This window comes from Vanessa cardui, chromosome 23 (assembly GCF_905220365.1).
Source record: "Vanessa cardui chromosome 23, ilVanCard2.1, whole genome shotgun sequence".
NCBI lineage: Eukaryota > Metazoa > Arthropoda > Insecta > Lepidoptera > Nymphalidae > Vanessa > Vanessa cardui.
Window position 1 is genome coordinate 7036016 of NC_061145.1, and position 26167 is coordinate 7062182.

The 26167-nt window shown below is 34.4% G+C and overlaps 2 protein-coding genes across 4 annotated transcripts; one reads left to right on the forward strand and one right to left on the reverse strand.

Moving 5' to 3' along the window:
• Positions 1-1121: 1121 nt before the first annotated feature.
• LOC124539908 lies at positions 1122-3458 on the reverse strand. The gene is made up of 4 exons (XM_047117280.1): positions 3047-3458; positions 2543-2869; positions 1595-2467; positions 1122-1418 (listed from the first exon to the last, which is right to left on the reverse strand). The coding sequence occupies exons 1-4, from the start codon at positions 3224-3226 to the stop codon at positions 1209-1211; spliced, it is 1590 nt and encodes a 529-aa protein (XP_046973236.1). The 5' UTR covers positions 3227-3458; the 3' UTR covers positions 1122-1208.
• A 791-nt stretch (positions 3459-4249) lies between these two features.
• LOC124539669 (protein polybromo-1) lies at positions 4250-26144 on the forward strand. Of its 3 annotated transcripts, XM_047116985.1 has the most exons (33): positions 4250-4528; positions 4700-4849; positions 5130-5301; positions 5715-5845; positions 6313-6567; positions 6861-7016; positions 7783-7885; positions 8218-8449; positions 9094-9209; positions 10414-10664; positions 11193-11466; positions 11847-12111; positions 12616-12714; positions 13048-13209; positions 14994-15200; positions 15623-15802; positions 16227-16375; positions 16536-16654; positions 17036-17149; positions 17545-17711; positions 18786-18852; positions 18946-19051; positions 19499-19632; positions 20260-20379; positions 21304-21427; positions 21765-21956; positions 22825-22964; positions 23597-23699; positions 23826-23867; positions 24185-24413; positions 24493-24569; positions 24911-25040; positions 25793-26144. In XM_047116985.1, exons 1-33 carry the CDS (start codon positions 4403-4405, stop codon positions 26070-26072), a joined length of 5172 nt encoding a protein of 1723 aa, XP_046972941.1. In that variant the 5' UTR covers positions 4250-4402; the 3' UTR covers positions 26073-26144. The 3 variants fall into 3 exon arrangements, with proteins under 3 accessions (XP_046972941.1, XP_046972942.1, XP_046972943.1); XM_047116986.1 differs by lacking the exon at positions 23826-23867 and having other exon boundaries at positions 24173-24413; XM_047116987.1 differs by lacking the exon at positions 23826-23867.
• The last annotated feature ends 23 nt before the right edge of the window (positions 26145-26167 follow it).

A 26167-nucleotide genomic window follows, 5' to 3' on the forward strand; every position in this document is an offset into this window, starting at 1 on the left:
TAACGACAATAATGAATGTCGAATTAATAAAAAGATTGATTGAATCAAATAATGAAACCAGTCCAGAATTAACGTATTCCAACCCACTTTTAGACAAGAAAGTAACAAGAGCATTGTCGAAGAGCTTTTTGAAAATTCTAAACATTTCAAAAGATAACTCTCATAAGAATTTACGACTCGCGGTCTTAGAAAATATTCGTAAAATGTGTAAAATTGAACCAGACGAACATATTAAAGTTGATGAATCCCTAACTGAGCTCGTAGTTAGTTATTATGAAAAACAAATTGAAAGTATGAATAATCCAAATAATAATGACGCAATTGATAAAAGGCTAGACGCTTTTCTTATTCGAAAATCTAAAGAAATATCAATAAATTCTTCTTTTCAAACAACTATGAATCCTGAAGTAACACAGGCCTTATTAAATTTAGATGAAAAAGTGACTTTAAAAGACAACATAGCAAAGGACATTATTCACTGGAATCAAGATGACAAAAGATGCTTAAAACTTATAAAAGAAATCTGGAACTCAGACTCGCCCAATAATTGCAGAGATGTTTGTGATGATGCATCTATAAAAATTAAGACTGAAATAGAAAAATTACTACTTGATATTTCATACAATATACTTCATGATGATAACAAAGAAATTGAAGAACTATTAGCTATTGATACTTATAAAACTTTAATTAATACATGCTCAGTTTCAATGGACTGCTTCCAAATCTGTACATGCATACTTAATACTTTATTTCTTATGAATAATTTTCACCATAAAATACAAAATTTAATTTTTATTTTTGTACAAAAAGTAAAGTCAGCATGCACAGAACTAACTTTTTCTATCCTGTATCCAACACATCTCACCCACTTAGTAACACTTTTAGATATTAACTTAGATGAATTACCACCATCTCTAAGAGAAAATTATATTCAATTGACCATCACATATTTAAAAACCTTACATGAGCAATCTCAAACTGATTTGATATTATTATTATCACATTTCCCCCAATGGGACGATATTTATTTTGCAAAATAAAATTATTAGATTAATCTATTCCTGTCTAATGTTTTATTTCAAACAACAATAATTTGGCAAGAAAAATGTTAAGTAATTTTAAACTTCTTTATTCATAATATATTAGGTAACAACAACTTACAAACTACTTCATTATAATAAGTAAGTTTCATAATAAAAATGTAATCAACCAAAATATTCTCTTAATAATTGGTATTCTTTAATGTCTGTCAAAGAGCATAACGGATCCAGATACAATTTAGCACATATGCAACTTATAAGTTTTGATTTTTGACGTTGGACTGCATGTGGTTGACTCTTCAAGTGTTTCATTAAATTCTCCCAATATGGAAAAGTCTTATTACAATAACCACAATGATATAGTCCTGGGTGTATCTGGAATTTATTAAATTTTATTAAACAACTTATATTTAGGTTAGTATGAAAGTTTTTAGTCTGCCTTTCACTCTTCAAATTCACTAACATAAGCTAATTTAACTTTTTCGTTGTCATATTATATATAGAGATAATTACATCATAAATATAAACAACATGAAATTTATCAAATATACCTGTCGCACAAATTCATCATCATCATCCTTTACAATGATAGGTAAAACTTTGCATCCTGACAAAATTTCTTTATGTTCATTTTTTTTTGCATGTTCTTTCAAATCGTAAGCATCAAGTATCATATCACAACCAAAGCATTTTGTTTTATTTTTAAAATTATCTATGACACAGATTAGCATGTAGCTTAAAGTGTCAATGCATATGCCATTATTAATAACAACGAAACTTAATCCATCAATTTCAAATGGACCAAACATAGCATCTAAAAATGACTTGTATGGAACGCTTTTCACTATAGGTTTGTCATGCTTTTGATCTTTAATTAAGCCTTTAAGTTCCAAATGTCCTCTGTGACAAGCTCCTTCCACATGTTGTTTTGCAATGTTAATATGTGCAGACAGCCATATGTTACATAGTGAGCAATAACCCTTGCTGCCACCCTCATTTAATCTTATAAAATTGTCCCTTCCATATTTAGCTAACTCTGCCCTTGCCTTGCCCTTATCTTGTCGAAGCCAGACTAAGTCTTCCTCTACTATGTCATCTAATGACTGGTGAAGCTTCTTATGTTCCGATAATGCATTATATGTTACATCCACATTTTCCTGACATTTTAAACATGTAGCTTTATTTTCAATTTCGAAACTAAAATATTTCTTTTGTATTTTTTTTAATATTTTCATCTCAATTGTATCTACATTATTATTTGTATCCACACTTGTGTTGGACATCTTTTTAATATTTTCTTGAGATATCTTTTGTTTATTGCTATCATTTTTATTTCTATTGTGATCATCAGACCAATGTGTTTCCAAAGATTTGCTATCCAATACTTTAAAACATGTAAAGCAATAATAGTTATTTTCGCTCACCTATAGGAGAAATGACCAATATATTAGTAAAAGAAAAATTATATTATATAAGAGTTAAATATATGAATATCATACCTGTCTATAGAGCTGTTTATCCTTAACCATTGTTCTGCTTTGTATCAGCCTCATCATATGACTAAACAACTTCATATGAGTCAAGATTTTTTCAACTGGTTTATCACATGTGAAACACATACCATCTACAATGCCGTGCCATTGTTGTTTAGTGATAAGTCTATTTTGTATTCTTATAGATCCATCTTCATCACGATGTACATTCAACGTCCTTTGTATATTGCTATCAGAATTTTTTAATTCTTGATGATTACTTCCTTTTATGTGAACCACTGCATTTTGGAATACTAAATTACAAATTTCACAATAGAAATATTCATCAGCAATCTAAGAAAAGAAAACACAATTTTAGTTAAAGTATAATAACGACTTCGACAACTGATTCAATACTTCATCATGGGGAATGTATGGAATTCAAAACATAGATTTATCTGCAGTTCCATATCTACGACGAGCAAAAGGGGAATGCAAAATAACTTGTTTAATTATAAAATGGTTTTTTACCTTATAAATACGATCCTTTTTAAATTTATGAGCATATTCCTGCTTTTTAATGTTATTCCTATGTTTCTCCCACCGCAGATGCTTTTCCACATGTGTTTTAATTTCAAAACCTTCTTGACACAAAATACAATAGAAATTGGCTTCACCGCATAATATGAAGTTTTTATAATACTTATCCATTGCCGCTTTTTTAATGTTTTTTTAAATAATTTTAATCAAATGTAACAGTTGGAACCTTCAGATGAATTGTAATAAACAAACGTTGCAACGAATGAGGGTAGAATGCAATAACACTTTATCAAGAAATCTTTTCGAGATCACTGTCTACTACTTAAAAAAATCTTCCTAGGCTTATTGTTCGACAAACCTCAAGGTTTATAATACATTAGACGGTTAGAGGCCGTAATTATAATTAGAGAATTATTTAATTATGATATTTTGTTTTAAATTTAAAATGTAAGTTAACGTACTTTTAATCATTATTATTGACATTTGTATGTTCAGGAACCATATTCATATTCTAGTGGATCCGAATTATATAATTAAATAGGTAAAATTAATTAGGTAACATCAATAAAATTAATAAGCTTTTTCTGGAATTATAGAAGTAAAAAATTAATAAAGCTTTAGAAGTTTTAAAAATATCAACTCTGTTTCTGAGACAAAATAATGGAGTGGTAGGTAGATACTATCACATCACATATTCCACCGCCAAATCGAAGTTGCAGGCAACAATAGCTCACTCATCCTTCAAACCGAAATACAACAATACTTTATGTTGTGTGACGAATGGGTGGATTACGGACTTAGACAAAACTCTAGTCCCCTACCAATAAGTAAAAAGATTTCCCTCCTTTCAGGCTTCATTATCTCATTCTCACAAATTGCAGGAAAATTAGTGGAAAGATAACAAAATAAAATTGTGGTAGTTTTGGTTTTAGTAAGCAAGCATTAGTAATTTAGTAGCAAAAAGATAGATGAACCTAAGTGAGGTAGTTTTTCGAAGTCAAAAACTTCAATTGTTTTTATATAACTTTAATTGATTATATTTATCAATATTTCCTACAAACTGTTTATCTAATTTAAGCACATGAAAGTTAAATAATGTTAATAAGATATTTTGACATCATATAATGCATAGTGAAAAATGGCAATACTAAGTGTTTCCTTTCATAATATAACAAATGGCATCCAATATCCATTCGTAAACTGTTGATATTTGTTAAATGGTTACGATTTTTCTGATCTTGATTCACCAATCTTGTCGTTTTTATTATTTTAACGCTACTTTAATGAAGTTAAAATCATAATTCGTTTCTTGAGCGGGTTCGCAGAGGGTCTTGAATATATAAGACAATGAGTAAAAGACGACGCGCGTCGTCGGTAGCCAGTAGAGGTGCTGATGGTGACGAAAGTGATGATGGAATAGAGCTTAGCAATCCTGGACCTCCACCAGCACGAAAAAAGAAGAAATTGGAGCCGGTAATAATATAAAGATAATAAATTTAATCAATCAACAAAAAGAAAAATCAAAAATAGGTCATTAAACTTGAATCTTGAATGTATACAGGATAAAAATATGCCGGTATACTTAAGTGATCAAAAACCCATATAATAAAAGTGCAGTATTTTAATGGATGTTTGTTATTACAGAGTGAAATTTGCCAGCAATTGTATGATATTATTCGTACATATAAGAAGGAGGATGGTACGTTATTATGCGACTCTTTTATAAGAGCGCCAAAGAGGCGGCAAGAACCCCAATATTATGAAGTTGTATCTCAACCCATTGATTTGTTACGGGTAAGACATTAAAATATGAATATTAATCTTTAAGTTATAAAGTAAAGATATTTATGTTTTAGGTACGTCTCCAACTGCTTTACATGACAGTCATACTACTTAATAATTCCAACACATTATTTTAATTAACAACGGCATTTCATTTTGTGTACTCTATCTTAACATTACTTTTAAGATTATCATACAGTATATTGTAGCTGTAATATTTATTCCTGTCAAATTATGTAAACTGTGTAAAAAAATTACAATTTTTGATTTGTGTTTATTATTCTATTCATAGGTACAACAAAAACTCAAAACAGATACTTATGAGGATATTGAAGAACTCTCAGCAGACATTGAATTATTAGTTAATAATGCGAAGGCCTTTTATAAGTCTGATTCTGATGAATACAAAGATGCCTGCGAACTTTGGAAACTGTATTCTAAACACAGAATGGCACTGGAAAGTGGTAATTATTCTTATTTGATATCCATACACTTATACATACTATGAATATTTGAACTCAAATGTCTTGATAATACAACACAGATATAGCTATATATTTTAGTAACTTTACATTTTACTCTAAGCTATAACTTGCTGATCATAGCCTATTTGGATAATGATGGCTTTGACTGAATTAAAAACATTTTATTAAAAAATGTTTAACAAACTGAAATGGATACTATAAAAATATCCAATAGAATGTGTGTCAAACAATATGATATGTCATAATAATCTAATAAATATTTTCACATATGGTAGGTTATACATATTTTTCAACATATTGTTTTTATGCTCTGGGTACACTGAAGTTTTATTGTAAGTAATATAAATATATCAATTTTTTTTAAATTATATTCATGATTTTTTTACATACAGATGAAGAAGCCAAAACACAGAAACTGTCGCGCAATGGCTCATCCAGCCGTAGATCGGACGTTGCTGAAGATTTATCTGAGACGTCCACCAACAATGAGGAAGAAAATATCTTTGAGGAACTATTTAATGCTGTTAGTAAAACATTTTATGAATTATATTTTCTATTTTAGTATATTATTGTTGTCCTAGTACAGAAAAATAGTCTTACTTATTAACTATTTAAGTAAAGAAGATTTAAAGAAAATAATAGTGAACTATAGATACATATATAATTAGAAAAGCTGACAAAACATATGCTGGAGTGTGTGTGTTGTGTCTGTACATATTACATATGTCTAAAAATATGTGTGAGGCTTTATGGTCAGCACATGCTTTTAATATTAAATAATGTGATAGTGAATCTGACTGTTGTTGCTCTTACATAGCAAATAATTTAATCATTCTTGCTTCAGTTTTAAATGAAGCAATTTGGTATACCTGAGGAAGGCGAAGCTCGTTTTCTGTGTCTAACACCTGACTATTAACTCCTCTTACGCGAGCATAGATGTGGTTGATAACTACCGAGTTATAAAGTATGTAAATGATTGATTGTTCTCAGGTTATGATGGCTAACACAGATGGAAGACCTCTATATCCAGCTTTCCAATTCCTGCCATCAAAACGGCGGTATCCAGAATACTTTAGTATAATAGAATCTCCTATTGATCTTAAAACAATTGCACAAAAGATACAAGTCGGCGAGTACTCAAATTTGAATGAATTGGAGAGAGACTTGATACTTATGGTTAGAAATGCGTGCTTATTCAACGAACCAGGCAGCCAGATCTATAAAGATGCAAAGGCTCTGAAGAAGGTAATTAGACCGTTCATAGTTAGTAAAATAGACAACATAAAACAACATACTAATTTACTCCTTTGGATTAAGTGTCCTGTGTTAAAACCTGACTGTACCTATGATGTCTTGTATTTATTTGGATTTTGAATTAATTGATATTTTTTAAAATAATGTAATCCCTAATATTAAAAATGTTTAATATAGTGTTTCGGTCCCATTTATATTTCACTAAATTAACCTGCAGTATAAAGGACTTTTTGGAATTGTGATTTTACAAATGGTCGAATGTCATAACGGTCGCGTGTGCGCAGGTGATCCACTCGCGCAAGCAGGAGCTGGAGGCGCACGGGCGCAACAAGACGTCGGAGCGCATCCGCAGCAAGCGCTCGTCGCGCGCCGCGCCCGCGCCCTCCGCGCGCGCGCTCGCCATCATGGAGCCGCCCGGCGCCGACGACGCCTACGTCAAGGTCACTGACTACTGTATACTTGGCGTTTGGGTTTAATTGTTCTAGTAGTAGTAGTAGACTCCTACATATTTCACTTGTACATACACTTTGTGGTAGGGCTCTGTGCAAGCCCGTCTGGGTAGGTACCACCCACTCACCAGTTATTCTACCGCCAAATAACAGTACTCAGTATTGTTGTGTTCCGGTTTGAAGGGTGAGTGAGCCAGTGTAACTACAAGCACAAGGGACATGACATCTTAGTTCCCAAGGTTGGTGGCACATTGACGATGTAAGGAATAGTTAATATTTCTTACAGCGTCATTGTCTATGGGTGATGGTGACCACTTACCATCAGGTGGCCCATATGCTCGTCCGCCAACCTATTCCATAAAAACAAAAAAAAAAAAAAAACATACTTATAGTAGTACAGACCATCAATTAGCTCAAGTGTCTTAAATAAAATTAAATATGTTGTGAAATATAGGACGATGGACGAACCTGATATTTTATTCATTATTGATGTTGAGGTATTTTGCAGATAGACATTTTTTATATGTATATATATAAACATATAAAAAACTTGTAACTATTGAGTAGAATAATGTATTATTGATTTTTAGGACTATATAATTATAACAAAATAAATATTACATTGAAATTTAAAATAAGCAATGCTTGATTGTAATATTTAATTGTACTTGTTTGCTTAAACTACCAACGAGTGCTTATAAGAACAAAGTATTAAGAAATACATGTATTGGCTTACATTATTTTTATTTTTATACAGCACTCTGAAGACAGTGGTGATAGTGATGAAGATAAAGTTGACAATGAAGATTCTCCACAGTGGAAGCTTTTGGACGTCATCAGAAATCACTTAGGACCCAGCGGTAAATAACTTGATTGTTCTGTTCAACTGTTCAAAACACATATATTGCATAAGTGTGTTATCACGAAGACGCTCTATTTTCTCCATAAACGTATGTGAGAGCAATCTATGTATGTGACACACCCAAAAGGAAAACAGATACAACCACAGAACCCATGATTTTAATAGTTTTCCGAAGCACAGATGTTCAAACAAAAAATTAAGTTAATTTAATGACAATGTTTCTTTTAAATAATATTAAATAATGAACCTGAGTGTGAACTATCGGGATCTGTAGTACTATATACATAAGTTAGCTCATGGCTAACAATTAAAAATATTATATATTTCTAGGATCCCCAATGGCTGATCCGTTCTGGAAGCTTCCATCGCGTCGCGAATACCCAGACTATTACAAGGAGATAAAGAATCCAGTGTCATTGAATCAAATTAAGAATAAGATCCGACGAGGAAGTTATGGAACACTGTCAGAGGTAGCCGGTGATATGAACATAATGTTTGAGAATGCTAAGCAGTATAATGTGCCTTCCTCGAGGTTGTATAAGGACGCTGTTAAATTGCAAAGGTAATTTTATTTAAATATTCAATGTACAGATATCATAAATACTTAAGTTGGAATATTTTATTTATTTATTTATTTATACTACATTACAACCATCCTTACAGGCTTACCCAATACAATGGTGTAGACTTTATTTAGTAAACTTAAAACTATCTTACATAACTATGACATTTTATAACAGATTATATACAAAACATTCCTTGTGAATTCATTCAAAGTGCAATAGAATATGTCCGTGTCCTGGGATACATAGTTGAGAATGTGTAGTGCTCGTGTCATAGGCGCCTCTCTGAGTAACTTATTTGGTTGCTTTAAATTTAGTGGGTTAGTGGTGATCGAATTAGATAGATAAATGTTTTCTCATTTATAATATCACTTTGACTGAACCTAAGACTAGCCTATTCTAATCGAAGTGGGACCAGAGATTAAAAAAAAACTTACCTATATTCACTTTAATTTTACTACCAAAATTCCAATAACAGGCGAAGTCCAAATCGCCAAAATACATTGTGAATATTGTTGATTAATCAATATATCACATCAATTTTCTATCAAATATCTATTATTTAGCTTTTCTCCTTTTATGGTTGGAATAGAGTATATGTTGGTTGTAAATATATATTGATTTAAGTATGATTACATTTCAGATTAATGCAACAGCGCGTACAAGAAATGCTAGACATCGTACAGAGCTCATCGAGTGATGACGAGAGCCTGTCGTCTGTCAAGAATCAGGCGCAGGCTAACACCCCTCGACCAAGAGGTATGTACTACTTATAAGGTTTTAAATATAAAAATCTTCTTTACGTCTGTATGTACTCATCTTTAGACGGTTGAACCGAATTGGAACGGAATGATTCAAATTTTTGTGCTGCGATTGTCGATTTTTACATATATTTATGGCTTTGTTTTTGTTATTTAAATAGGAAATTTTGTACTGCCGTGATACCTTATAGATATACATATTTAAAGTTGTTAAGGCTTTGTTTTTGTTGTTTAAATGGGAAATTTTGTACTGCCGTGATACCTTATAGATATACATATATAAAGCCGTTACGTGACATCTAATGGATTTTCACGTTTGTTGGCATATTAATAAGAAAAATGATCTATCGACATATATACACGGTTTTTTGATATTTTGATTAGTTTTGAAAATAATGTAATGGTCTTATCATCAATAAGTTACATACATAGATTTATAGTCTATTTCAATGGGAAGAGGAGAAAAGATAAATAAACAACTTTGACCTTGAATTGATATGTCATTTGCGTTCGACTAGTGAGGTGAAAATAATTGAATGAATGGGTAATGAATGCTAAGGAACGATATATTTTTTTGATTTTAAAAGTAATTTTCCGTTTAAACAAATCCAAGTCGTATTAAAAAACTTTAGAGAATTCCGAATAAGCACCCGTGCACATGATACGAAAGATGAGAGACGAATGTCTTTCTTACCATTATATTATTTTCAAAACTAAAATTGCTATGCACAAAACTGATCTACATTTCGAGATAAGAGATTTTTTTAAGTAAAATAATTCTTTTAACAATTTACTACATTTTTTGCTCTTTAATCTGAATTTAATATAGGTAGGTTATAGGTAGGCATTATAGGTATACCGCGGAAGTGTGTACAAAATGACCAACAACCAACAACAACAGCCTGTAAATTCCCACTGCTGGGCTAAAGGCCTCCTCTCCCTTTAAGGAGAATGTTTGGAACATATTCCACCACGCTGTTCCAATGCGGGTTGGTGGAATACACATGTGGCAGAATTTCTATGAAATTTGTCACATGCAGGTTTCGTCACGATGTTTTCCTTCACCGCTGAGATGAATTATAAAGACAAATTAAGCACATGAAACAGCGGTGCTTGCCTGGGTTTGAACCCGCAACCATTGGTTAAGATGCACGCGTTCTAACCACTGGTAAAATGTCTAAGAACGATAATATTAATTTCAGGTCGCCCGCGTCTCAACCCGAATCCAGCTTCAGCTCCCTCGCCTTCCCCCTCCCCGATCATACAGAAACCGAACCTCCCACTAAAGAAGAAGCTGCACTACATATCGAAACAGTTGGTAGAGTTTACGTGTTCGGATGGAAGACAGCCAATGTTGTTGTTCATGGAGAAACCAAGCAAGAAGCTGTATCCCGAATACTATAATGTTATAGATCGACCCATTGATATGTTGACTATAGAAGCAAATATTAAGGTATATTATTTTATTTTGCTATGTGTTTACTGTTTAACCACATCATTTAGACTTAATACAAATAGTCACAAATTAAGAAAATTTTAGTACATGTATGAAATGACTTCATATGTAAATGTTAATTACATAATACAAATACTCATGATCAAAACATTTTTTTTAAATATAGTACCAAATCATGTTTTAATGCATGACTCTCACTTATCCACATCCACAAAGAGAAGGTTTAGATGTTATTCTACAGCGCTGTTCTATTATTATCAATGATTCCTATTTAATGTCAGTGATCACTGGGTCATCTTGGTATTTTTATTTATTTAAATTTAGTTTAATTAGTGTGGTTAATAGTAAAACAAACTTATATCTAACATTACAGTAACCAAATGCGTTAAAGTTGACTACGAAAACATTATTAATAATAATTACTCAATTTACATTTAATTTAACAATAAACAACAATTGATAAAATCCATGAACTAATTAATAAATAATATCAATCATAATCAACAAACGAAATTTTGTTTACAGAATGACAGATACAACAGCATGGATGAAATGGTCAGCGATTTCCGCTTAATGTTTTCAAATTGTCGTCAATTCAACGAAGAAGGTTCTATGATATATGAAGATGCAAATCTTCTCGAACGCGTCATGAACGAGAAGTTAAAGGAGATTAACAGTAATTATGAAAGGAAAACTCCGCTAAAGACTTTCAAAGCAGCCAAGTCGAAACAGTTGTCGCCGTTTGAACAGAAATTGAGGACATTGTATGACGCCATTAGGGACTACAGAGATCCTAAGGGTAAACAATTTTTTAAATATACCAATTCATACTTTCATTACTATGAAAGTTGACACATTTTTGTATTTTTTCAAGGTTTTTATTGCATCAAATTAGTTGTAAATCACTCACTCCTAGCAGCACATCAAGAATAAAATTGGTTGCTATGACAATTAAATAATATATAAACCAACATATTTAGAGAGACTTTTTGGTGGTTAAAAAAAAAACGATTGACCTGAAAAAAAAAATCTCTCACTCTAATTATTGAAAAATCATTTCTTAAAAAACTCGTTATAAAAATCCCGCCATTTAAAAAATATAAAACAAATCTATATAACATTGTTCATTCATTGTTGTCATTGTTATGACTTCATATTAAAAAAATAAAATTGTTTCAGTAAATCGCCAATTAGCCTTAATCTTCATGAAACTACCAAGCAAAACCGAATACCCGGATTACTACGAGCTAATAAAAAACCCTATAGACATGGAGAAGATCGCTCACAAATTGAAGAACGGAGTGTACAACGCTGTCAACGAGCTCGCCTCGGATTTCATACTGATGTTTGACAACGCCTGCAAGTATAATGAACCGGACTCGCAGATATATAAAGACGCACTAATATTGCAACGTGTTTGCTTACAAACGAAACAATTATTGAGGTAAGTTTCTTGTTCTTTATGAAGTTTTTAGTTATGATCTCATCGTAACCGATTTTGTCTATGGTCATTCGTAATGAAGTGTTGTCATCCCTGCTATATAGATTATGGTATGCAAGTGTGTATAGTCATAAGTGCCCTTTTTTCCATACTCTCATAATCTGATGATTTCCAAGTTTGTTGGAAGATAAATACCACTAACTTAACTAGCTTGTTGTAATTCTTATCATTTATTCCTTGAAAAACCAATATTTTATTATTAGCCCAAATCGTGAGGTTACGATTAGCGGCCAAATCAGGCCGCTAGCCACTAGACCAAGATAGCAGTGAATAAAATTATTAGCATAACTATGTGTTTGATTTTGTTACTGTTTCTTTAAACTTATTTTTTAAATTTTTGTAGCTTATAGCTTCAATTTTTCATATCATTAAGGATATTTTTTTTCTTTTCAAATATAGCTTTATTAATATCTTTAACTGATATTTTACTCGTATAATATTCAACAGAGAGGATGACGATGCAGTCCCCGACGTTCCAGCTGCGGTGCAAGAACTACTGCTAAACTTATTCACATCGGTATACAATCACCAAGACGAGGAGGGAAGGTAATGCAACATATATTCTCAATAACGATACGAAAATACATATATAAATATAATTGTTACATAAAATACTTTTTATCAATGTACTTATGTCACAAAATTAATTTTGGTTGTCATATTATTATTCTATATTTTTTATTATGATAAAGTATTATAATGAGTATGAAAACAAATTACATTTTCGCTGATACTGTGTTTATAAATTTTACAGCTATGTAAACTTTTTAACTGATATCTAAAAGATTAGTCGTTATTTCCAATGCGTATGTTTTTTTTATCCTTTACATAAATTGGGAAAAATAAAGCCATTATATCTCTTTATATGATTATTTTCAGATGCTACTCCGACAGTATGGCTGAATTGCCAGAACACGATGAAGCGGCTAATGGAGAAAAAGTACGCGCTATTTCCCTGGATTTGGTCAAACGGAGACTGGACAAGGGCTTGTACAAGAGATTGGACCACTTCCAACAAGACATGTTTGCGGTTTTCGAACGGTAAGTGAATTATTCATAACTTTTTTTTTTAGTTAGGAAGGTTTTTTACACTTTATTCATATTACATATTAAACACTTGATTTAACATATTTATTTAGAGCAGCTTATAAGCCCAAGTGATTTCCTTTACCCATAGTAAAAAGTAACAGTTTGTAAACGGTAAACTGTTAAGTTAAGGCTTAATATCTCATCCTTATTCTATGTTGCTGCCCCAATGCGTATCAGTGGATACGCCTGTACCACGTTTTTATCGCAGTAAGGTTTCTTGGCATTGTTTTTCCCGTACGAAGAAGATATGAAAATCCATCTCGACCTTTCTTCGCCCATAGCATAGACTTTTAATAAATTAAGTAGCACTCAAATGTAATGTAAAGAACAATATATTTGTTGTTGTTCCTGATAATGTCACCAATGGCAATGGCTGATAATGTCACCAATTTGACAAAACGAAAAATAAATCGTGAATTATTGTAATCAGTGTATATTATGAGTTCAAAAATGGATATTTACTAACGAAACTTGAAAATAATACTTAATTTATTCAAAAATCAATAAATAAAAATGCATTTTTTCAAAAGTTTGTCATGTGACACAAAACGCTCCTGATTGACCGGGCTTATGATGAAGTCACTTTCTTGTAAACCTTGCTTTTCTAATATATGTACCACAGATTAAAATACAGCAAAGTGACGTCACCGACCCTATTGCAGCGCCATATTGTCCAAGTAGCGTTTTCGCGCGTTTTTTAAATATGGAATTTTTAATATGATATTTTTCGGCAAATATGTACTAGAAATAAAAAAATCAACTTGTACTGGGTCCCTTAACCTCTACTTAATAATATAAAATGGATTTTAAGAACTAGTCAAATCCAACAACAACAACAACAGCCTGTAAATTCCCACTGCTGGGTTAAAGGCCTCCTCTCCCTTAGAGGAGAAGGTTTGGAACATATTCCACCACGCTGTTCCAATGCGGGTTGGTGGAATACACATGTGGCAGAATTTCTATGAAATTTATCACATTCAGGTTTCCTCGCGATGTTTTCCTTCACCGCCGAGTACGAGATGAATTATAAAGACAAATTAAGCACATGAATCAGCGGTGCTTGCCTGGGTTTGAAACCGCAATCATCGGTTAAGATGTATAGTACGACACAACTTAGATGTCGCATCGGCAAAATTCGTAAAACCGATCACATCCGAATTAAGTACGCTATCCCAAATTATCAATATTTATTTCTCACGCGAATATGATCTTTGCACAAACGTAACAACTTGCAATATCATATGACCTAATATATTCGTCCAATTTGACGCGTCGATGTACATGCAATTGCTTTCTCTGACGCGTGAATCTATAGCGACGAATAGCGTCGAATGGCGCGATAGGGAGCTATTTCTATTGGTCGTTTAAATCGGCAGTACATAATCGGTTTTATTTTCATTTCATTGCATTTTACGATGCTACATCTAATTTGTGTCTTACTATACCTGTATCTACAAATAGTAACTGCCTGAATGAAAAATGAGATTAAAAATGGAGTGGATGAAATAGATAACTATATTTGCACATCATAATTAATTGTATGTAACTTTTAACAGTCTATTTTTTTGGTCAATTCATTAATTACCACTATAAGAGATCATTTTAGATTAAATGTAACATATAACTTTATTTAACTTTATCTTAATTACAGCAATAAGTGCTACTTCCGTTTCCGTTCTAACCACTGGGCCATCTCGACTCAGTCAATATAGTCTAAATAATGACTCCGGTTGCAGCGCTCGTCGTCTGTCACGCACGGACAGTCAGATCTTCGAGGATTCGGTGGAGCTGCAGTCGTACTTCACGGAGCAGCGTGACGCTCTGTGCCGCGGCACGCTGTCCTCGCCAGCGCTGGCGTTCACGCGCGACACAATCGCCACAAGCGTCGAGCTCGTCAAGCAGTGCAAGCTGCTGCAGGAGAACGACGACGAAGACGAGACCAGGTACGACATTTGTCTGTTAATAAATAAAATAACACGATATAGAACTAGCGAGAGAGTAATGCAGTGTGACCAGTAAAAAAAATTAGAATTGGATCATTAGTTCCGGAGATTATTTGCTGCATAATAAAGATAACAAAAAATATATAATATAATATAAATATTACAATTTCTGGATCATTATTTTTCGTATTAAAAACACTCCGAATAGATGATATATTCACACTATATATGATACACTTTATAACATTAGTATACATTTAATTCTGACTATAAAAGTACAAGTGAATATATCATTGACTTGGAGTGTATTTAATACGAAAAATAATGAAACAGAAATTGTAATATTTATGTTAATAAAATACGATTAAAAAATAGTTATTAATGTTACCTGTTTCTGGCCAATGACTATGAGTTTCCGGCAGATCGAGCACGGATGAGTCGATGCCGTCCGGAGCGGCGCCCCCCCACAGCCAGTACGGCAAGGGAGACTTCGTGTACGTACAGCCGGAAAAGGGCAGCAAGGAGCCCTCCATAGTGCAGTTGCAGCGCATGTGGACCAACGCCGAAGGAGTGCCAATGGTCTATGTCAGCGTCTACTTCAGGTAATCTAATACTAAAATGTTGCAGAATTAATTATAAACACATAAACGCATTGCGCCGTATCGGTACCTGATCAATTCATCATAATAATTATATGAAATAAATGTAAAACATTAATGTAAGAATTAGTAATAATATATATATGAACAGTCAGAGTAAGAAAAGCTTCGTCAGTCTTCAAATTCATTACTTTATCAATTGTTAAACTCTTAGTACCTTTTGAATCTAAGCATCAAATCATTGCGACGCAATGTCATTCTCAATCGTTAAAGGAGATTATCGCTCATACTGGGCACACGAAAATAGATCTTAAGGTGAAGAACTTTTTCTTACCCCGACTGTACAAAAAATCTAGTGACATTTAGTTAATTTTATAATTTTTTTTTACTATTATTCTACAACGCCTCAAATGACATGTGACCTCAGGCCGCACGAGACGTTCCACGTGCGCACGCGCAAATTCCTGCAGCAAGAAGTGTTCAAGACGGAGACTCACCGCACACTGCCGCTCGATCACATCATCGGAAGATGTTACGTCATGAATGTCAAGGAGTACTTCAAGTTTAGACCTGAAGGTATATTTGTTACTCACTACTATAACTATTACATTACTATTATACTATTATAATTACAAAATTGTTTACTAGTACTCACGTATTAGTTTCTATTCACTAATCTATCACTATATTAATCTTATCACTAATTAGACTTAAATTGAACTTATTCTGTACCCAGGCTATTTGGACAAGGACGTATATGTTTGTGAGAGTCGTTACAACAGCAAAAACCGCTGTTTTAAGAAGCTCAAGGCATGGGAAGGCGCTGAAAAAGAGGCCGCACTTATACCCCGAGAGGTGATTAAGTCTTTAAATTATTAATAAATCAATAAATATGAGACAACATCACATATATTACTCTGATCCCAATGTAAGTGGCTGAAGCACTTGTGTTATGGAAATCAGAAGTAACGACGGTACCACAAACACCCAGACCCAAAACAACATAGAAAACTAATGGTAATTTACATCGACTCGGCCGGGAATCGAACCCGGGACCTTAAGAGTGGCGTACCCATGAAAACCGGTGTACACACCATTCGACCACGGAGGTCGTCTTTAAATTATATGTATGAATATTGTAGAAGTAATGATTGTGAAAAAATATCCTACTCCATGACGTGTCAACTCATTAAAATTTATTAAGTTTGGTTTAAAATTGGTATTTTTTTGTTTAAGATTCATCTAGAGCCAAACAGAACAGTATCAGTATTCCGTGAACGAGTTGAGAAACATAAGGATGAACTCGCCGAATTGGAAGTTTTGGAAAATGTTCAAGAAAAGGAGAGACCCGTAAGTTGTTTTTGTTTTATTAAATCATGAAGTTCAGTTCAGGATTTTTTTTTGTGAGAAAAGAATTGAAGTATATACAATTTAAAAAATTGAAGTATCCTACTAGTGTATAGAGCCCTATGCTTTATAAACATGAGGAATTATGGGATTTTCCAGTTGATAATTTCTATTAATTACTAATTCTTTCTAAATTATTAAAAGCATGTCTGTGGTCAGTGGCAAAGCCCATTCAGACCCTTTATATATATATATAAAGACACACTAGCTTTCGAATGGCACTCGGCCAATAATTCTCGTAGAGATCACTACTCTAAATAAATATATTGCTCGTCTCTACTGAGACGCCTTTGACGAGTGTATACTCAATCGAGCTGACATAAAGCTGGTTTCTTCAGGATGTGGTGATGTACAACCCGCTGGGCACGGACGACGAGAACACGTACTACGAGCAGTACAACACTGTGTGCTCCGGCGTCATCAAGACGGGCGACTACGTGTACGTCGTCACCGACGGCGGCAAGCAGCTCATCGCACAGGTCGACACCATATGGGAGACGGGCGAGTTAGTACACTCAACCTTATATACCTTAGGATCTATAAATAGAAAATGCCTTTGAATGAAAAAGAATAATCTTGAATGAAGAATGAGATTAGTAATTAAGTGGATGGAATAGATATTTGCACATCATAATTAATAGGCTATTTGACTGGTTTTTAAAATCCATTTTATATTATTTAATAGTGGTTAAGGAAACCAGAAAAAGTAGATTTTTTTATTTCTAGTACATATTTGCCGAAAGATATCATATTAAAAATTCCATATTTAAATAACGCGCGAAAACGCTACTTGGACAATATGGCGCTGCAATGGGGTCGGTGACGTCACTTTGCTGTATTTTAATCTGTCGTACATATAGTAGAAAAGCAAGGTTTACAAGAAAGTGACTTCATCATAAGCCCGCCCAATCAGGAGCGTTTCGTGTCACGTGACAACGTTTGAAAGAATGCATTTTTATTTATTGATTTTTGAATAAATTAAGTATTTTTTCAAGTTTCGTTAGTAAATAACCATTTTTAAACTCATAATATGCACCGATTACAATAATTCACAATTTATTTTTCGCATTGTCAAATAGCCTATTATGAATGAAGAATGAGATTGTTAATGGCCTGAATGGAATGGTTACTCATTACAAGACTCAAGAGTAATATATTAGCATATCATAATTAATTTACTTGGTGGTAGGGCTTTGTACAAGCCCGTCTGGGTAGGTACCACCCACTTATCAGTTATTCTACCGCCAAATAATAGTACTCAGTATTGTTGTGTTCCGGTTTGAAGGGTTAGTGAGCCAGTGTAACTACGGGCAAAAGGGACATAACATCTTAGTTCCCAAGGTTGGTGATACATTGACGATGTAAGGAATAGTTAATATTTCTTACAGGGTCATTGTCTATGGGTGATGGTGACCACTTACCATCAGGTGGCCCATATATACTCGTCCGCCAACCTATTCCATAAAAAAAAATTATCTGTAACTTTTTAATATTCTATTTTTTTTATCAACGTTAAACTGTTAGAAGTAATTTTAATTTAAACACAAGGTAGATATAAATTTTATCATTTTGATTACAGCAATAAGTGTTACTTCCGTGGGCCGTTTTTGATATTTCCCTCCGAAGTGTCGAACATTATTAGCAAGGTAAGATTTCACTATTAATTATTTAATTAATTTTTTAATGTATAAATATGTATAAATTATATTTATTAATAATGTATAATTTTAATTTGCCAGCCGTTCTACAAACAAGAAGTGCTCCTGACTACCATGCACGATACGAGCCCTCTTGTCGGCATTGTTGGAAAGTGTGCAGTTCTTGACTATGATGATTATCTCAAATGTAAGTGTAATCACATTTGTTCGCAGTCATAAAATACTATATCATAGTCTTAATACTTAAGCACAAGTAGTTTGTTATAATGCTCAATAGGTACATTGTTTATCACGTAACAACAACAACAACAGCCTGTAAATTCCCACTGCTGGGCTAAAGGCCTCCTCTCCCTTTGAGGAGAAGGTTTTGGAACATATTCCACCACGCTGTTCCAATGCGGGTTGGTGGAATACACATGTGGCAGAATTTCTATGAAATTTGTCACATGCAGGTTTCCTCACGATGTTTTCCTTCACCGCTGAGCACGAGATGAATTATAAAGACAGATTTAGCACATGAATCAGCGGTGCTTGTCTGGGTTTGAACCCGCAACCATCGGTTAAGATGCACGCGTTCTAACCACTGGGCCATCTCGACTCGTAAAACATGATTATATTTAATGATTGTTCACAGGCCGGCCCACCGAGATATCGGAGAACGACGTGTACGTTTGCGAGTCAGTGTACGACGAGTCGAATCGCATCGCGAGGAAACTCAAGTCCGGTCTGAGGAAGTTTGAACACACTAAGGACGTCACTGTGGACGAGGTTACTATATAAATTATCTTACGTTTTCATTGTAAATATCCATTCGTACGCTTGGGTTAAAGTTAATAATCTTTATTCGATACAGAAGTGTTACTGTTGCTTATCAATTGTCAAAAATATACCATTGGTTCGGAAATAATAATTGGTGGGTTTGATTGGATTTTCTTATAAAACATTGGCCCACAAATAAGTTATTAACCCTGTGCAAACATATTGCGTAAATACATGATAAAATCAAATATGTATTGGGATGGGACGGTCATTTTTTTATTTCTAATTTATTATTAATTATATTGAATGTATGTACATTCAAAAGTGAATAAACTCCGGTAGGCTCCTTACCGACGAAATGAGATACTTAGTACTGTATAAGCTTCCTTTTACTTCTTGAGACGAATAATTTACACAATGTCTTATATATACAGAATAACAAAACGATTGCGCGATTCAAAAACTTATAAAAATTGAACAATGCCATCTAGGTGTCAACTAAGAACTAAACACGACAACTTAAAGAATAATTTAAATTTAAAGAAAACTTTAAGAAATACAAAGGAGGTTTATAGGTGTGCATGTTTAATCCTGACAAAAAGTATAAATAAATAACTGTTATATGTTTGGTTTTAGATATACTACTTCCCCAAGCAACTGGGCCCGCCTGCTCTCGCCTCGGCTCAGGACGTGCAGTCTTCGTCCAGCGCCTTCGCTCAGAAGCCATTCAACCCGAATGTTAACGCGGACTCCATGGTATGTTTAGTACATATAAGTCATCATAGATTATTCGCTGGGTGCGAAGTATAAGGTGGGGGAACCACGAAACGATCGCAGCGCGCGTCGTGGCCAAAAAAGGAACTTTCTGTGGCGGACGCTGTCACTTTTTACTAGCGAGATTTACGTTTTTATTAAACATGTACCTCAATGGTGTGGATCATAGCATCTTCATATTTAATTTCTTTGACATCGTGCACATGTTGAGCTAAAACTAATTGTTTTCCTTTCAATGTTGTTTGTTGGAAAATGATGTCGTGTGTGATTGGTCGGCATCCAGTTTTTATGATTAATTTGGCCATGTTTAACTGAAAATACATAAAAGGATGGATTATTGAGAGCACAAGCACTCATAAATAATCGTCTGTTATTTACATGAATGATGAAATGCGTTATTCGATGAAATTTGATTATTTCTTTACTTACTTCTCATGACGACAGCCATGAAAAATACGTAATGTACTAAGCGAAATCAATTGATTGTGCCATTTTAGACGAAAAATATAAAAGACTTACCTTATATAGATTTAGAATATTTAATGGAATAAATGTAAATTACAATATTTAATTAAAATTGTTCGTTTGTAAATAACTCGTAATGACAGCCGGGCATTTGACATTTCCGAGGCCACCTTATTTGCAACCGTTTGTTGGCGCTGTCATCGCGCACCCAGCGAATTATAATATTTTTATTAATGTATTATGGAAACTTTTAAACGTTATATTATTTTTTTAGGATAAATAATCCCTTGATAAATGTAGTTGTTTAAAAAATGGTTAAACAGTAGGCATATGTCCTCTTATATCTTTTACATTCAGTTCAGAAATTGAATAAATTAATAATACCTCTCTAAGGAGTATTTATTAAAATATATTAAGCAGATACATTTCAATATATTTCAGGATGGAAAACCACAGTTCACAAATCTCATTAACACCACAATCGGTAGTCAAGATGTCGAGATGATTTTGGAAAATTCTCTCGACGACTCTTCACTGGCGTCGCCTGCTACACCGCTGTCTATTGGTAAATAATTGAAACAAATATTGTTTTAAATTAATTTCAGTTATGAGCTTATCATATTTTATATCATGTATTATTCAAGGTGATTTAAAAATAATTGATTACCTCTTATATTAAATATTTTTATTGATGAATTATTTATTTAAGTTAAAAAAATTATTATATATATTTTTTAATTCATTTGATTCTTGATTATTTTATTAAATCTCTTTATTAACTTTATAGTTAAATTGTTAGTCTATATGATAAACTCAATGATTCCTTTTGAATAATGAATTGTATGTGATATTTAGCCAAATAAAAATACCATGAAATAACTATTTAATGTACGATTTTCCAGGTGGTAACAGCAACCCCTATAACCCATCAATGACGCCATCCAGTCAGGAGCGATCGAGCAGTCAGACGACCGCGACCCCGGCCAGCAGCAAGAAGAAAAAAGAACAGAAGCAGAAGATCGTCACTGGATACATTCTCTATTCGAGCGAAGTGCGAAAAGCTATCGTGGCGAATAATCCGGAGTCGACATTTGGTAAGAGTTTCACAATTATATAATTAGGTTATTCAACCTCTGAGGCCGTAAAGCTTTAGTTTATGTCAATTCTAGACAAGTCTAGTAATACCCATTTTCGATTTTTTTTTAAATGTTTTTTATGGAATAGGTTGGTGGACGAGCATATGGGCCACCTGATGGTAAGTGGTCACCATCACCCATGGACAATGATTCTGTAAGAAATATTAACTATTCCTTACATCGTCAATGTGCCACCAACCTTGAACTATGAACTAAGATGTTATGTCCCTTGTGCCTGTAGTTGCACTGGCTCACTCACCCTTCAAACCGGAACACAACAATACTGAGTACTGTTGTTTGGCGGTAGAATAACTGATGAGTGGGTGATACCTACCCAGACGGGCTTGCACTAAGCCCTACCACCAAGTAAATTTCGAATAATTGATTACGTAATCAGCTACTTTCACTTTATTGTTTCAATAGGGCATGGATAGAGCTCATATATATATATATATACATGTCGGAGACGGTCATGAATTCCTTAGCGTAACGAAGCGCGGCACGAATCCCGCGAGGCGGCAGCACTGTCGTGACGTCACGACGCGACTAACTCCGCGCTACGACGGAGCCTACCTGATGGAGCCTTACGATTTCGCTCTCGTGAAGACCAGTACCTCCATCCTAGGAACTGTCATTCGCTTCGTTGCCGAGTGTGATACAGTGTTTTACTGAATAAGTGTCTTAAGTACTTTAAACGTAGAATAAACGTGTTTCTGTATTCGCGGTTTCCTCTTTGCTCGATCACCCAGTAATACGCCCCTATGATGTCTGACGATCGTACTGATGTCGCTGTCGATCCGACATACATATATTGTTTGTGTGTCAGGCGAGATCTCCCGCATCGTGGGCAACGAGTGGCGCTCGCTGCCCGCCTCCAACAAGCAGAGCTGGGAGGAGCGCGCCGCGCGCTGCAACGAGGAGACCGCCGCGCGCCTCGCCGAGGAGATGCGCGAGCTGTCGCAGCACGTGCGTACACACACACGCACGCATACACACGCGCACACGTACACACACGCACACACGCACACACACGCACACACGCACACACGCACACGTACACATACACGCACACGTACACATACACACTCACACACACACACACACGCACACATACACACTCACACACACACACACGCACACACGAGCACGCACACACACGCACACACACACACACACACACACACACACACACACACACACACACACACACACACACACACACACACACACACACACACACACACACACACAAGCGCGCGCGCACGCACAAGCACGCACACATACACTAACAAATCTGCACACACACATACACATATACGAAAATATTCGCCAATTACAATACTGGAAAATGTATTCTTTCTATAGATAACAACTTTGACCTTGAATTGACATGCCATAAGGTCAAGTTTTAAAACAATCATGTGATTACAATATGGATTAGAGAAAATTGTAAATTCAACGATTATTTACTTTTGCTCTTTTTGTCATTGGAATAATGGGCTGTAGTGCACGCGATTTTTTGTTTTAATTCACTTAAAATACTTATTAATTGAGTGTAAATAATAACTATTGCTATTTATATACGTATTATACTATAGATACCCATGGAAATTACGTACGAGTGTGCGTGGGATACGTGCGACTATCAGTTCGAAGACCTTGCGGATTGCATGGAGCACTGTATTGGAGACGGCGGTAACAGTATGTATCTACTCTTTTGTATAAGTTGAGTAAATACTTAACACAAACTATAAATACATAAAACTAAATGCGATATACACAGAAAACAGGTTAATAATATCTTAAAAACTTTTTTAATGCTGCCAGTGATTGGAACTTTTATCGAAACTAAGAAAACTAAGCTAGAGCGTGAGTATACAAAGATAATTAAGCATAAAAAAGGATTAAAACTATGTAGTAAAAAGTAAAGGATTGGAGTTTAGTAAATTTGTTTTACGAAAATAGATTGGACATGATCCATTTTCTATTTAGTATTAATGTCGCTATGCTAGTATCAATGATTCTCGAGAAATATATATATTGTATTTGAAACAAAACAAACCTCAAATGCTTTTATGTAATAAATGTAAGATAGTTTATAAGATATAATATTTTTGAATAACACACAACAAATGTGTCTAGAAAAATATTTTAACAGTATATTCTCATTACATGTGCCACGGCAGCGGGTCACGTACAGCAACACTACCGCTCGGGCGGTTCCAACGCGAGCGGCAGCGGCAGCGGGAGCGGAAGCGGTAGCGGGGGCGAGTATCCGTGTCTGTGGCGCAACTGCGCGCGGGTGAGGAAGGGACAGGCGCCCTTCCCCAACCTACCGCGACTGCTGAGACACGTGCGCGACTTGCACGTCAACAAAGGCAACGGACGCATGATGGCGGTTCACGAACGATCAAGGTAAGTCTAATACAAGTAATTGAATTGATGATAAGTAAATATTTCATGAAGTGAAAAACATTAATGTCGTCATTTTCAGAAATTTCGTTCTCTCTTCTAAGAAGCCGCCCAAGGTATACTCCACTAGCTTTCGTAGTGGCCTCATGTCTCCAGGAGGTGAGAATACACTTATTTTATTCTTATAATACTATTCATAATCTAAATAGTATTTAGTTTCGAATAAGTTATGAAATTAAAGAATTTTAATTTTTAAATTTAATACAATTGAAACAAAATATTGACTAAAACAATATTTTCGTTTTTGTTTCTTAAACGGTTAATCTATCTGCCTTTTGTCTTATAATATGAGGTATATTTATACACTGTACGTGTTATTAAGTTGATATATTTACATTTATATACAAAGGTTAAATCCGTATTGAAATAACGGACGAATAATAAATAGTCAATAGAAATAAAATAGCGCTCCAGTAACGGATGTGCGTGTACTTGTGCAGGCATGTCGCCGATGGCGCGCAACACGCCGTCGCCGGGCGCGGGCGAGGCGGCGCGGCCCGGCCTCGACCCGCTGTTCGTGCACGCGCCGCCGCGCGCGCAGCGCGTCACGCACTCCGAGGCCTACATACGGTGAGAGACACTGCCTACCATTGTTAGATAACTACCCTAAGCTCTTTGTTGGATATAGTGAATTTATGACAATTACTAGCTTTAGCCCGCGACTTCTTTCGCGTTGACTTCAGGTTCGTCCCGTCTAGTCTAGTAATCGCTTAAAATCGCTTCGTAAATAAGCCATTATTTCTCGTACAAAGTAAAGGATAAAAAATTGTTATTGTGGGTTATTCCTAAGAGATAAACATATACCATCACGGACTTTTTTGTAGACCTTTTTAAGTTGTACAATACTGTAGTACATTGTTTTGATCTATCTTGTAGGATTCAGTCAGCGTTTGCTATGTAAGCGCCAAAAGTGTGTTTTTTTTACGACCTCACATTAGAAACCTCAAAAATTGTAGCCTATGTGTTATTCTGATGTATAAGCTATATTGTGGTAAAGTTTCATTCAAATCCATTCAGTAGTTTTTACGTGAAAGAGTAACAAACATCCATACATACAAACTTTCGCCTTTATAATAGTAATAGGATGAATCTGCCGAATATCAATTATTTGTATTGCGAGAGATACTTCTGTGTGGCTATGAATATGAACGATTATAATGTCGATTTCATGGTCTGTGATAGATTGAAATTGTAAATAGTGGATAACATTCTTATTTCATTGATAAATACTGACCGTAATATCTTTGGAGATACTCTTAGTGTACGGTGTAATTATTTAGATTTATTTAATTACTAAATCGGTACAATCTCTATATTTTCAGATATATTGAAGGTCTTCATTCAGAGCAGAAGTACATTACACCGTGGGAGAAATCCCTCACACCGATGCCGGCCAACCCGGACCCTTCGCATTTCAACATGCAGAAGCTGCCTTCTCACTGGATCACCGAGGAAGCTGTCAACGGTTACTTGCAACAAGATAAAAATCTCTCCGAGACTGATGTACAGAAAATGGATCAAAATACAAAGATTTTGAAAGGACTGTGTGCGCTCCGAGATTTTATGATGAGAGATGCTTTATCTATATATAAGAGCTACTGATAATATAAGAATATTCTTTAGAGTTTAAAATCATGTATTGACCACTTAAATAAAACCTTTTAATTAAATAAATTGTTGTTTCTCTTTCATACTGA

Bases quoted from the DNA above. Each gene is read 5' to 3' on its own strand.
- LOC124539669 (XM_047116985.1), top strand. From the start codon at position 4,403: ATGAGTAAAAGACGACGCGCGTCGTCGGTAGCCAGTAGAGGTGCTGAT. The intron at 11,467-11,846 runs GTAAACAATTTT...AAATTGTTTCAG, and splicing joins GGACTACAGAGATCCTAAGG to TAAATCGCCAATTAGCCTTA. The intron at 15,803-16,226 runs GTAATCTAATAC...ATGTGACCTCAG, and splicing joins TATGTCAGCGTCTACTTCAG to GCCGCACGAGACGTTCCACG.
- LOC124539908 (XM_047117280.1), bottom strand. From the start codon at position 3,226: ATGGATAAGTATTATAAAAACTTCATATTATGCGGTGAAGCCAATTTC. The intron at 2,870-3,046 runs GTAAAAAACCAT...TTCTTTTCTTAG, and splicing joins AAAAGGATCGTATTTATAAG to ATTGCTGATGAATATTTCTA. The intron at 1,419-1,594 runs GTATATTTGATA...AATAAATTCCAG, and splicing joins ATGATGAATTTGTGCGACAG to ATACACCCAGGACTATATCA.